Source organism: Spermophilus citellus, assembly GCF_964194105.1.
Source record: "Spermophilus citellus genome assembly, chromosome: 3".
In the NCBI taxonomy this organism is placed as follows: Eukaryota; Metazoa; Chordata; class Mammalia; order Rodentia; family Sciuridae; genus Spermophilus; species Spermophilus citellus.
In genome coordinates, this window is record NC_138184.1 from 191,741,653 (window position 1) to 191,754,352 (window position 12,700).

The 12,700-nt window shown below is 33.3% G+C and overlaps 1 protein-coding gene and 1 long non-coding RNA gene across 2 annotated transcripts in view; one reads left to right on the top strand and one right to left on the bottom strand.

Moving 5' to 3' along the window:
- The window catches only part of SAMTOR (S-adenosylmethionine sensor upstream of mTORC1), a 79,592-nt gene extending 71,439 nt beyond the window's left edge, over positions 1 to 8,153 (top strand). Inside the window, exon 5 of the mRNA XM_081283608.1 lies at positions 5,384 to 8,153. Coding sequence (XP_081139734.1) covers positions 5,384 to 6,013 — 630 coding nt within the window. The 3' untranslated portion in view covers positions 6,014 to 8,153. The remainder of the gene's footprint in view (positions 1 to 5,383) is intronic.
- The window catches only part of LOC308643623, a 738,763-nt gene that overhangs the window by 40,429 nt on the left and 685,634 nt on the right, over positions 1 to 12,700 (bottom strand). The window lies entirely within an intron of this gene.

Below are 12,700 nucleotides of genomic sequence, written 5' to 3' on the forward strand. Positions count from 1 at the left end.
TGGGACTGGTGTCTTATTGTTTTTACCATAAAGATTTTTAGTGCTCTTGTATGGTTCCAAGATCCCTACTTTGTGGGGAAGGACAATGTTAACAGATCCTAATATCAACAGTACATCACCTATGAACCAATTATTGTTATTAAGACATTTATAGTTATTCTCAATGTTCAGAAATGTTGGATTCAATTATTATTTAAAATATAATCAGTAGTTTCATAAAAGTTGGTTCTTTGAAAAAAGAAATTAAATTGACAGACTCTTAGCCACAATAATGAAGAGAAGGAGAGGGAGAACTCAAATTACCAGCATACATGATCAAAAAGGCAATATCACATCAGACACTACAGAAATACAGGATATAATTAGAAATTATTTTGAAACCTTATACTCCAATAAAATAGAAGACGTTGAAGGCATCAATAAATCTCTTAAGTCATGTGATCTGCCCAGATTGAGTCAGGAAGATATATACAGCTTAAACAGACCAATATCAAGTGAGGAAATAGAAGAAGCCATCAAAAGATTACCAACCAAGAAAAGCCCAATACCAGATGAGTACACAGTGAGATCTACAAGACTTTTAAAGAAGAACTAATACCAATACTCTTCAATTTATTTCAAGAAATAGAAAAAGAGGGAGCAGTTCCAAACTCATTCTATGAGGCCAATATCACCCTGATTCCAAAACCAGACAAAGACACTTCAAAGAAAGAAAACTTAAGACCAATATCTCTAATGAACATAGATGCAAAAATTCTCAATAAAATTCTGGAAAATTGAATACAAAAACATGTCAAAAAGATTGTGCACCATGATCAATTGGGATTTATCCTGGGATGCAAGGTTGGTTTAACATATGGAAATCGATAAATATAATTCATCATATCAATAGACTTAAAGATAAGAATCATATAATCTCATCGATAGATGCAGAAAACGCATTTGACAAAATACAGCATCCCTTTATGTTCAAAACACTAGAAAAACTAGGGATAATAGGCACATATCTCAAAATTGTAAAGGCTATCTATGCTAAGCCTCAGGCCAACATCATTCTAAACGGAGAAAAATTGAAGGCATTCTGTCTAAAATCTAGAACAAAACAGGGATGCCCTCTTTCACCACTTCTATTCAACATAGTTCTTGAAAGACTGGCCAGAGCAATTAGACAAAAGAAATTAAAGGGATATGTATAGGAAAAGAAGAACTTAAATTAGCTGTATTTGCTGATGATATGATTCTATATCTAGAAGACCCAAAAATCTCCACAAGTAAACTTCTAGAACTAGTAAATGAATCCATCAAAGTAGCAGGATATAAAATCAACACCCATAAATTAAAGACATTTCTGTATATCAATGACAAATCCTCTGAGAAGGAAATGAGGAAAAACTACCCCATTCACAATATCCTCAAAAAAAAAAAAAAAGATACTTGGGAATCAACTTAACAAAACAGGTGAAAGATCTATACAATGAATACTACAGAACCCTAAAGAAAGAAATCAAAGAAGACCTTAGAAGATGGAAGGATCTACCTTGCTCTTGGAGAGGCAGAATTAATATTGTCAAAATGACCGTAATTCCAAAAGCACTATACAGATTTAATGCAATTCCAATCAAAATCCCAATGGCATTCCTAATAGAAATAGAAAAAGCAATCATGAAACTCATCTGGAAAAATAAGAGTCCCAGAATAGCTAAAGCAATCCTAAGCAGAAAGAGTGAAGCAGGTAGTATCATTATAACAGACCTTAAACTATTACTACAGAGCAGTAGTAACAAAAACAGCATAGCATTGGCACCAAAACAGTCCAGTAGACCAATGGTCCAGAATAGAGGACACAGAGACTAAGTCACAGAATTACAATCATTTTACATTAGACGAAGGTCCCAAAAACATGCACTGGAGTAAAGACAGCATCTTCAACAAATGGTGCTTGGAAAACTGGAAATCCATATGCAACAAAATGAAATTAATCCCCTATCTTTCACCATGCACAAAACTAAACTCAACATGGATCAAGGACCTAGGATTTAAACCAGAGACTCTGCGTCTAATAGAAGAAAAAGTAGGCCCTATTCTTCATCATGAGGGATTAGGCTCCAGCTTCCTTAATAAGACTCCTATAGCACAAGAATTAAAATTAAGAATCAATAAATGGGATGGAATCAAACTAAAAAGCTTCTTTTTAGCAAAAGAAACAATCTGTAAGTTGAACAGAGAGCCTACATCCTGGGAGCAAATTTTTACCCATCGCACATCACATATCTCTATGGTATAAAAAAAATTCAAAAAGCTAAAAACTGAGAAAACAACCCAATCAACAAATGGGCTAAGTACCTGAACAGACACTTTTCAGAAAAGGATATACAATCAATCAACAAATATATGAAAAAATACTCATCATCTCTAGCAATCAGAGAAATGCAAATCAAAACCACTCTAAGATATCATCTCACTCCAGTCAGAATGGAAGCTATTATAAAGACAAACAACAATAAGTGTTGGCAAGGATGTGGGGAAAAAGGTACACTCATACATTGCTGGTGGGACTACAAATTAGTGCAGCCAATTTGAAAAGCAATATGGAGATTCCGTGGAAAACTGGGTATGGAACCACCATTTGACTCAGCTATTCCTCTCCTCAGACTATACCCAAAGGACTTAAAAACAGCATACTACAGGGACACAGCCACATCAATATTTTTAGCAGCACAATTCACAATAGCTAAACTGTGGAGCCAACCTAGATGTCCTTCAGTGGATGAATGGATAAAAAAAAAATATATGGCATATATACACAATGGAATTTTACTCAGCATTAAAAAATAATAAAATCTTGGCATTTGTAAATTAATGAAGTTGGAGAATATAATGCTAAGTACAGTTAGCCAATCCCCAAAAAAAACAAATGCCAGATATTTTCTCTGATATAAGGAGGTTGACTCATAGTGGGTAGGGAGGGAGAACATGGGAAGAATAGATGAATTCTAGTTAGAGAAGATGGGTGGGAGGGAAAGGAAGGGGGCAGGGGATTAGCAAGGATGGTGGAATGTGATGGACGTCATTATACAAAGTACATGTATGAAGACTTGAATTGGGTGTCAACATACTTTATATACAGAGATACAAAAATTGTGGTATATATGTGTATTAAGAATTGTAATGCAAAACAAAGAAACAAACAAAGTACATATATAAAAGGCAAAAAAAGAGGATAGTGTTACCTTAGATTAGGTGAAGGGAAGTGAAAGGAGGGGAAGGCAGGGGATGTGGGGATAAGAAAGATAGTAGAATGAAACAGACATTATTACTTTATGAATATATGTGACTGTATGACCAATATGATTCTACAATATGTACTCAGAAAAATGAGAAATTATATTCTATCTATGTATCATATCTCAAACTATATAAGTGCATTCTATTGTCATGCATAACAAAATATTTAAAAAAGAAACTAAATGGATAAAATAAAATATAACAAATCAATCTGGTAACAACAACAACAACAAATTAAATACACATTTGCTATATGGCCCAACCACCTCTTTCTTGGATATTTTCCTGAGACAAATGAAAACATAAAAAAAAGCAAAGATTTGGAACAAGAATATTCATAACAGCTTCAGTTGTAATAAGTAAAAAACTAGAAATAGTCCATATATCCAGAAACAGATATGTGGGAAACCAACTAGTGATGTATCCTTGATACAGTGGGACATGATTCAGCAATTTAAATGAAAAGCAATAAAATATTAATGCCTGCAAAAAGAAATGGATAAATCTCAAAATGACTATGCTAAATGAGAAAAGACAGGCAGAATAAAAAGTACATTTTGTATTATTCCATTTATATAAAATACTTGGAAATCCAGACTAACCTATAGTGATAGAAATCACATCAGTCATTGCCTGGTAACAGTGGAAGAGAAAGAAACATATGAGGAAAAGATTATTAAGGAGCATAGAAAATTTGTGGTTATTTGATCTGTTAATCTGCAATTATTTCATGGATGTTAAATGTTAGGTCTTATCAAAGTATATACTTTAAATATGCTTTTGTGTTATTTTTATTGCAGTAGAGCTGTCTGAAAGAAACCAAAGGGAAGAGGAAAAGAATCTTTTTCCAGATAATAGAACATTGTGTATTACTTTCCCTAGTAGACAGTCCATATGATTATGGGACCAGCTAGTCTACACAGTAACAAAAGGGAAGGACCAAGGTTTTAGTGCATATGTTTGCTAATGACTATTGCTATATGGTAAGCTAATTTTAGTCTAAATTTTAAAATGCTTTCTGTACAAGTTTCCTGTCACTGGAAGAAATAAATGAGATAACTGACTTACAATAAGAAAAGCTTGATTTTTAGTGAATCTAATCCCTAATTGACCCTGTTGCTTTTGGGCCTATGGTAAGGCAACATACCAATGGCGGAAGTGTGTGGCAAAGCAAAACCACTGGCTTCACAACCAGGAAATGAAAGAATGGAATGGATCCCGTCCTATAATCCCTTTCTGGGCACTCCTAATAACCTCAAGACTAGGCTCCACCTCCCAATAACACCACCCTGGGAAGCAAGCCTTAACAACTTGGACCCTTGAAGGGCACTTAAACTTTAGCACTTTCTTATTGAATATTCTTTATAAAGAGTTTTAATAGTCAGCAAATTATTAAGTGTTTATTCCTTTAGTTCTAGTACTTCCTGTGGTCATTTGACTGTTAATTGAATTTAATATGTAGTTTGCTTCAAACCAGAGATTAATATTTTAATAGAATAAAAGTAGTTCTAACATTAAAATGGTTAAAAAGAATAGCTTAAAAGACCATTTTCATGACCGTAGAAAGTTTTGGCATCATTCTGCTTATACAAATTATAATGCCTCATTCATTACATTTTTTTTTACTTCTCTGATTCATACTTATATTATGGTATTTTTTTCTATAAAAGTTGTTTTTAAGCTAGCTTGTTTTTATTAACTGTATATGTCAAAGAGAATGTAAGAGTAACTAAGTTTGGAAATAAAATCATTCCAGTAAACTCTTACCCAAATTAAATTTCAAATAAACTTATGATATGTTTTGTACATATGCATAAAATTTTTAATTTCAAGTTGATAAGAAGGAAAAGTCAATTTACATATAACTTTAAATTTTATATATAAATTTATACACACACATAATGATAACTAAAATTCTTTGGGCTTAATTTCTGAGATTTTTATAAGTTTTGGTAAATAAATCTGTCAAACTTAATAATTTTTCAGTGCTGAAATCTAACCCATGGCCCTTGCACATGCTAGGCAAGTGCTCTACCACTGAGCTATATACATCCCCAGCCCTTGATATTAATATGCCTTTTCTCTCTCTCTTCTGCAGAGTGTATACAAGTGTGACTTCCTGAACTTACAACTTCAACAGCCTCTCCAGCTTGCACAGGATGCTATAGATGCTTTTTTGAAGCAGTTGAAAAATCCTATTGATTCTCTTCCTGGAGAGCTTTTCCATGTGGTTGTTTTCTCTCTCCTTCTTTCCTATTTTCCGTCACCCTACCAGCGATGGATTTGCTGCAAGAAAGCTCATGAACTGTTGGTGTTAAATGGTTTATTACTTATCATCACACCTGATTCCTCCCATCAGAACCGTCATGCTATGATGATGAAAAGCTGGAAGATTGCTATAGAGTCCTTGGGCTTTAAACGCTTCAAGTATTCAAAATTTTCACATATGCATCTGATGGCATTTAGGAAAATCTCCCTAAAAACCACAAGTGACTTGGTTAGTAGGAACTACCCAGGGATGTTATATATTCCTCAAGATTTCAACAGTATAGAAGATGAGGAATATTCTAATCCTTCCTGCTATGTACGATCAGATATAGAAGATGAACAATTAGCATACGGTTTTACAGAACTCCCTGATGCTCCATATGACTCAGATTCTGGAGAAAGTCAAGCCAGCTCTATTCCTTTCTATGAGCTAGAGGATCCCATATTACTTTTAAGTTAATATAAAAGCAAAAGGCCCTTTCAGTCCAGACTTGTAAACTGATTTGCTTACACTAATCAGAAATACTAACATGAACTCAATACACAAAACCTGGTTTGCATAGAAGAAATGCAGAGGTTTACAGAGTTTGCTATTTTTTTCTACTTCTGGATTTTAAAATTTATTCTTATATAGAATGCTTAAAGTTTCATGCAGAGTGACTCCTGTCATAGCAGAAATCACTGTTACTTTAGCATTTCACACTAAGATATAGAAAGGTACCTTTTTCTTTCGTGCTATTGTGAAAATGAAGCATAATTTGCTCTATATTTTCATTTTCTTCAATTGTTCAATGTTGACTTTATACCATTGCAATGGGAAACTTAAAGATATGTAGAAAGCTGTAGATTGCACTTTGATGACTCACGAGTTAAATATGATACAGAGATAGATTGGTTTAGTTGTTTTCTGATGCACTTATCATTTTTTTCCTAGCTAAATTGTTATCTGTTACAGAAAGCCGTTTTCTATTCAGTGTCATATGATGATCCAATATTTCCTGAACTTTTTGGAATTGGTGATAGCTGTTTTTGCTTTTTTCTTCTCTTACACTCATTTGGCAGCATCAGACATTGGGGGAGAGATTTCCCCCAAAGTATGTATTCTGATTTCATTAGCACAATACAAGAAGCACCATTGCCAAAGTAGTATTTTGATAACTTTTCTTGTTGATTTTGGGCCTTGGTGTTAAGTATATTAATCTGTGAGAATTCATTTTTACTCTTTTGAAATTTAGATTTCATTTACAAAGTTTTCTTTTTAAGCAAGGAACAATGTATAATACTAATTACTGACTGAGAACATCTTTGTGAAAGGGTTTGCACTTGTAAGAGAGTTTATGTTCTGTTGAGACCAACTTTGATAGGGTCCCCACCTTTCCATTAAGGAGGTGCTGCTCTACATGTTTGGAATTACACAGAAATTTTTAAAATTAATCCTTTGCTGATAATCTCAAAATGGTTTTCAACTTTTGGTATCCTAGTTTCTTTCTAAAGCCTAGCAGAAATTTTTCTTTGAATATATAAAACATTAGTTGGCTGTGGGAATTTTCCCTTTCCACATTGATAAATGCCTTTCTGTGTTTCTGAATCAGAAGCAAATGATTAAGGAAAAATATGTCCAAACAAGACAAGTTTAAACAGCTGAGAACATTTAGTCCACATTGTCTTGTCAGCCAGCAATTGTCATGTAAACTATCATTTTTAAGAGTGCCACTGTGTGGATTTTTTTTCAAGTGGTTATTACATTAAAATTACCTCATACTGAGGTTTTTGCACTGAAATATCACAGTTTCAGATTTCATGGTTAATGTTTGTGTGTATGTGTGTGTGTGTGTGTGTGTGTGTGTGTGTGTGTGTTTTAAAAGGAAACTTGCATTTTCAATAGTTGATCCTAAATTTCATAAACTGCACTTCTTTACTCTGGTAAAACTGATGTTTTTGTGCTTATTGTGAGTTGCTGTAGTTACCTTTGAATGTCAAATTTTATTTACAAATACAAAATTTATCCTTTAAGATATACATGATTGTGTGTACCCAATATTTCAAATTAAATTTCATATATTACATTAATAAAGCAACCAGATTGTAATTAGCCAAAAAAAAAAAAAAAGTCAGTTAACTGAACAATGTATGGTGGTTCAAATATGCCATAATTAACCTGAAAATTTTTGTTTACTTTCAATAGCCTATGATTTCTTAATTATTAGGCTTTACCTTTCTTTCCAGTTAAACACTACAGGATTATGTCTTGTAACCTCCTCAAAAGAAAAGAAAAAAAGCACTGTGTTCTGGATAGTAGAGAGTTGCATTTTAGTGTTACCCTTTTATTATACTGATTATTTTCTTTGGTTTGCCTAAATCCAATCCTAATAACAAAGACAACAATACACCAAATGAAAGTGCTTTGAAAGTAAATTAAAATAGTGCTTTGAAAAGCTAGTCTAAGTATGACCTTTGAGACAGCGTTTGTGTTACAGCTAAAATGTGGGTGCTATAAATTTTTCTGAGTGTTTACAGATGTTGATTCTGGTTTTGCTCCAAAATGTGCATGATATATTTTAAGTAGTACTTTGAAGAAGAAAAAAAAAAACTCTATAAAACCTACTACCACTTAGTATAAATTTGTTTGAATTTACATCATTTGTTACTGTAAGTTCAGTTTATTCAAATTAGGTTGACACAGGATTTAAACCAACACATGTTCCACCAAGGCCAATTCATTGTTATAAGTATTGAAATATAAGAAGTCATTGTGTGTTGATGCCAGATCACACACATAATAATAAGTGAAGGGCCTTCTAATACTATATGACTACTCTAACAATTATTTCATATGACTATAAAGAAATTAAGAGGCCTCCTGTCTGATTCACAGCAGTTTCTCCAAAATAATTTGGTGTTTCAAAAAACAAATGATAATCATGTGGTTGGATTCTTCAGGATCATGAATAGATCATTTGGTTTTACTATAGCTGCCAAGTGGTGGGAGGTACCATACCAGAAAATGTATGTTTGTGTTTGTTGTATTTTTTTCACATTTTGTGAACAAAGCACATTTATTAAAAATTTTAAATTTTCTAATATTCTTTGTCTGTTACTTCTGAAGTGAAAGTTTTGTGGTCTTTTACATATTGAATGATTTATGATTTAGGATGCAATTTAGAAACTGAATGACTTTTAGAATTTTTCCACTGGTTCCATTTACTTAAATTCCTTAATTCTATAAATTCACTTACTGGTATTACCAGAGAACTCTGACTTCTCCCATTGTCATGCTGTTTATGGCAGAACCAGAACAACAGCATAAATTCTAGTTCACTGTATGTCATCTATATAATTAACTTTCAGGGAAATGAAGTATGATAACAGATGCTATCATAAGCAGATCTGTTTTGATTTTTAGGCAACTTTCTCATGCTACAAAAGAGGTGGTTTTTTGGTTTTTGGTTTTTTTTTTTTTTAATTCCTGAGCAAATGAATTCTTCCATGTGCAATATGCTGGGGAAACAGAGATTACAGTGATCACAACCCTTGCATTTTCATGGAGTATATGATGTATTAGAGAAGACAAGAATTCTGTATGTACTTGATATCTAGGAATCTAGATATCTAAAAATGATTGCCTACTGATCCTATAGTTTTGTCTTTGCTTAAAATCACTTTGTTTCTCAAAACTGGAATAACAGGTTAAAAAAAAAAAAAGCTTTAAGCACAAAAAACTTTTCAGCAAATTAAAAAGCATTGTGGATAAGAGAGATATGCCCCTCGGAAAAGTGCAAGCTAAATGCGAATTCTGATTATAAAAGGGGAAACAAATTAAGCTTTTATTCCATTTCCACACCCTTTTCTGAGTACACTATAACAGTAGTACTTCTCTGCTGAAAGAGGTCAGAATGGAATGCATGTGCAGCTCAGTGGTAAGAGCATGTGCTTAATACGTACAAGGCCCTGAGCTCAATCCCCCAGAACCACAAAAGAAAAAGAAAAATTGGTTTCTTTTTGGTATTACAAATTGGTAACTGATAATAAAGTTGGAAAATACATTATATTAGTATTCAAATAATAACAAAGGTTTATTACAGAAATTTTATATTACGATAATTTTACTCTTCTCAATAAACTGAATTATAGTAACCTCCATAAGAGTTTATGATAAGCCAAGTGAGGTGTTGCACACCTGTCATCCTAACAATTCAGAAAGCTCAGACAGGAGGATCACAAGTTTGAGGCCAGTGTCAGCAAATTAGCAAAGCCCTAAGCAACTTAGTGAGACCCTCTCTCAAAATAAAAAAAATAAGAAGGGCTAGGGATATAGCTCAAGGGTAATGCGTCCTGGGCTCAATTTTCAATACCCCTCCAAAAAAAATTATGAAAAAAATTTATAACCACTATCCACTATGAACACAAAGCTCCCCAAGAATATTTGTGGTGGTCAATATGACACAATACCCAAAGAACAAGCATGCTAGATACCTAACAATTTCATTACTTTAAGGACCCCTAAATCTTATAAAAGGAGTGAAATGCTAACTTTTTTTTTTTTTGGATGAGAGTCTTGGCACTTGTAGTCAATATAAGGAGTGTTCAACTTACTTTGAATTTTATATTTAGTCAATAGCACCTTTGCTAAGTTATTAGAAAGCTAGTCTACTTTTTGTGATAATATAAAACACTTCTAAATATTAACTCAGTAGTCAAAAATGTAGATGAAACTATTTTGCATCATACATTTTAACAATTTCTAATACTGAGCTCATCAGTAGTATAAAATACAGAACCTATTTCTATGACATTAAGTTAAATGAAAATAAACAAAAATTGTCATAGGCATTGATTGTAGAATCATTTCTTAAGTTTGTCATTAAAAAGCTGTAAAACAAATTTGTTGATATTGTTGGATTGGTATACCCAAACCATAAAAATGACAGGGAACAATGCTCAAAAGATAAATCAATGTGTGATAGTTATTCAAGGTCTGTTTGTAACTCTATGGAGAAAAGTCTGGAAAATGAACTTTTATTGCATATATGTCATATCTGTTGAAGTCAATCACAACCAATTAAATTATCCTATGGAACGTACTAATGACAGTATTTTTTTCTGTAGCATTTTGAGCTGATGTGGGAAATCAGCTATCAAAAATATAATCTGTAGGCACAAAGATGTTCTATATGAAGCTATTACAGGATTCACATTTAAGTCAAATTAAATTTGCAGTCAATTCTAGACCTATGAATCGTTTATGCTTAATTAATGTCACTAGCTATGCCCATTGTTTTCTTTTTCAAGGAAAAAGAACACAAATGTGGTATGACCAATATTAATTGACTTCTTCCTCACACTCCTAAAACATATGTCTGTTTGGATGGAAGTTTCAAAAACTGGCTAAAATGAGAAGGAATAATAAACTTAGCAAAAAATACTCATCTGTTCCAAATTGCCTCAGGCGTTTCACTAGGAATCCAAGAGAGAATATGAAACCCAAACCCAGATAAGGATTAAACAATTCCTGAAAATAAAGTTGGTGATTGGAGGAAAGAAGAGGGGAAGTTTGGCAGTTAAAGTCCTGGGGTCCATCTGTGAGAAAAAAGACGCTCAGGAAATAGACTAGTGGCAGAATGAGGACCTAATGGCTTACCTATAAACAGAGCTTTACAACCACAAGCACAGAGTATCAAGAGCAGGTTGCTGAGGAAACAGAAGGAACCTGAGAATTGGAAAGGCTACATTTTGATGGAGAGAAAGGGTACTAGTCTGGAGCCTATGTAACCTGAAGTATACAAGTAGGGCCTAAAGAATGGTGCCAGAGGAATGAGGAGATGAAGAATGAGAATTAGGGTGTCACAAGCCATCTCTTCAGTCTTGCTTATGGCTGGTGGCTACACACTGAACTGCTGACATCAATTTAGTACTTCAGAAAAGTTCAAATGAGTTCTTTATAATATAATGAAAAATGTTTTCCTCCCTAAAATTTCTGAAGTGTAGTGACATTTTAACATCATTTGTGAAAAGGTAATATTACAGATAAGTACAGGTGGAGAGTAATACTTTCATGGATTGATTTTACTTCATAAGGTGAAGAAACTCAAAAGAGAACAAGCACAGGTCTTTAGACGGAGTAGTTTAGGTTTTATGTTGTATTCAGAACATACTCTTGGAGTTGTTTTTTAGTAACTATGAACTTCCACTGATCTACTAGACCTCCTGGCTCCCTGCCTTCCCCCTGCCCCACTTTAAAAACAAACAAACAAACAACAAAAAAAAAAACTTTGAAAGCTGTGTGTAGGATTGCTTCTTAAGATAGGGATACAATTGTAACAAAGTCTACACCATTCAATAAATTATAACTCATAGTTGAGGCTTAATTACTTCACTCTTACACTGGAGAATGGATAGTCAGAAACTAGCAATGATTTTATAATATACATACACAGTTAAATAGCGTGTGTATTTGTGTGTGTGTGTGTGTATATATATATATATATATATCAGCATTAATACATGGCAATGAACAAAAACTAACATTACTGAAAACATTCTTTCATTGCAGTACCTGGTTTACATATCAATGAAAACTGATTACTTGGCTTTCCTCACACACTTCAAAAGTCATCTAAACATGACTTAAGTACCAGTGTCCCTCATCATAAAAAAGCTAATGTAAATGATGTGACCCCCTCTCTGCCTCCCCAAATCTCCTATTCCTCTCTCCTTCAATCTCTATGTTAAAATCCTTAGGGGCAGGGACACAGACAAATAGGCACATACATACCCATGCCTACCTTTATACTAGATATTCCCTCTGCCTAACATTTCTTATTCCTTTATTTAATTTGCATACCTTCTTCACTTTTGTTGTTCAGTTCTCAGCATAAATGTCACTTCTTTAGGAAGAACATACAGTCTGCATACTCTAAAGTGGTCTCTTAATAAATCATAAAGTCTCCACATAGCTACAAATATCTGAAATTTATCTTTCTGTGTCTAGATATTTGGGAAAGGCCTTCTATTACATTTTGTATCTTCGGCCTAGAAAAATACCTTGCACAAAGCCAGTAATCAATAAATATTCATAAATGATTTTTTCTTCCCAAATGCAATTGAGATGACACAAGACCACTGCTAATAGTTTATGAATCTTTTGAGG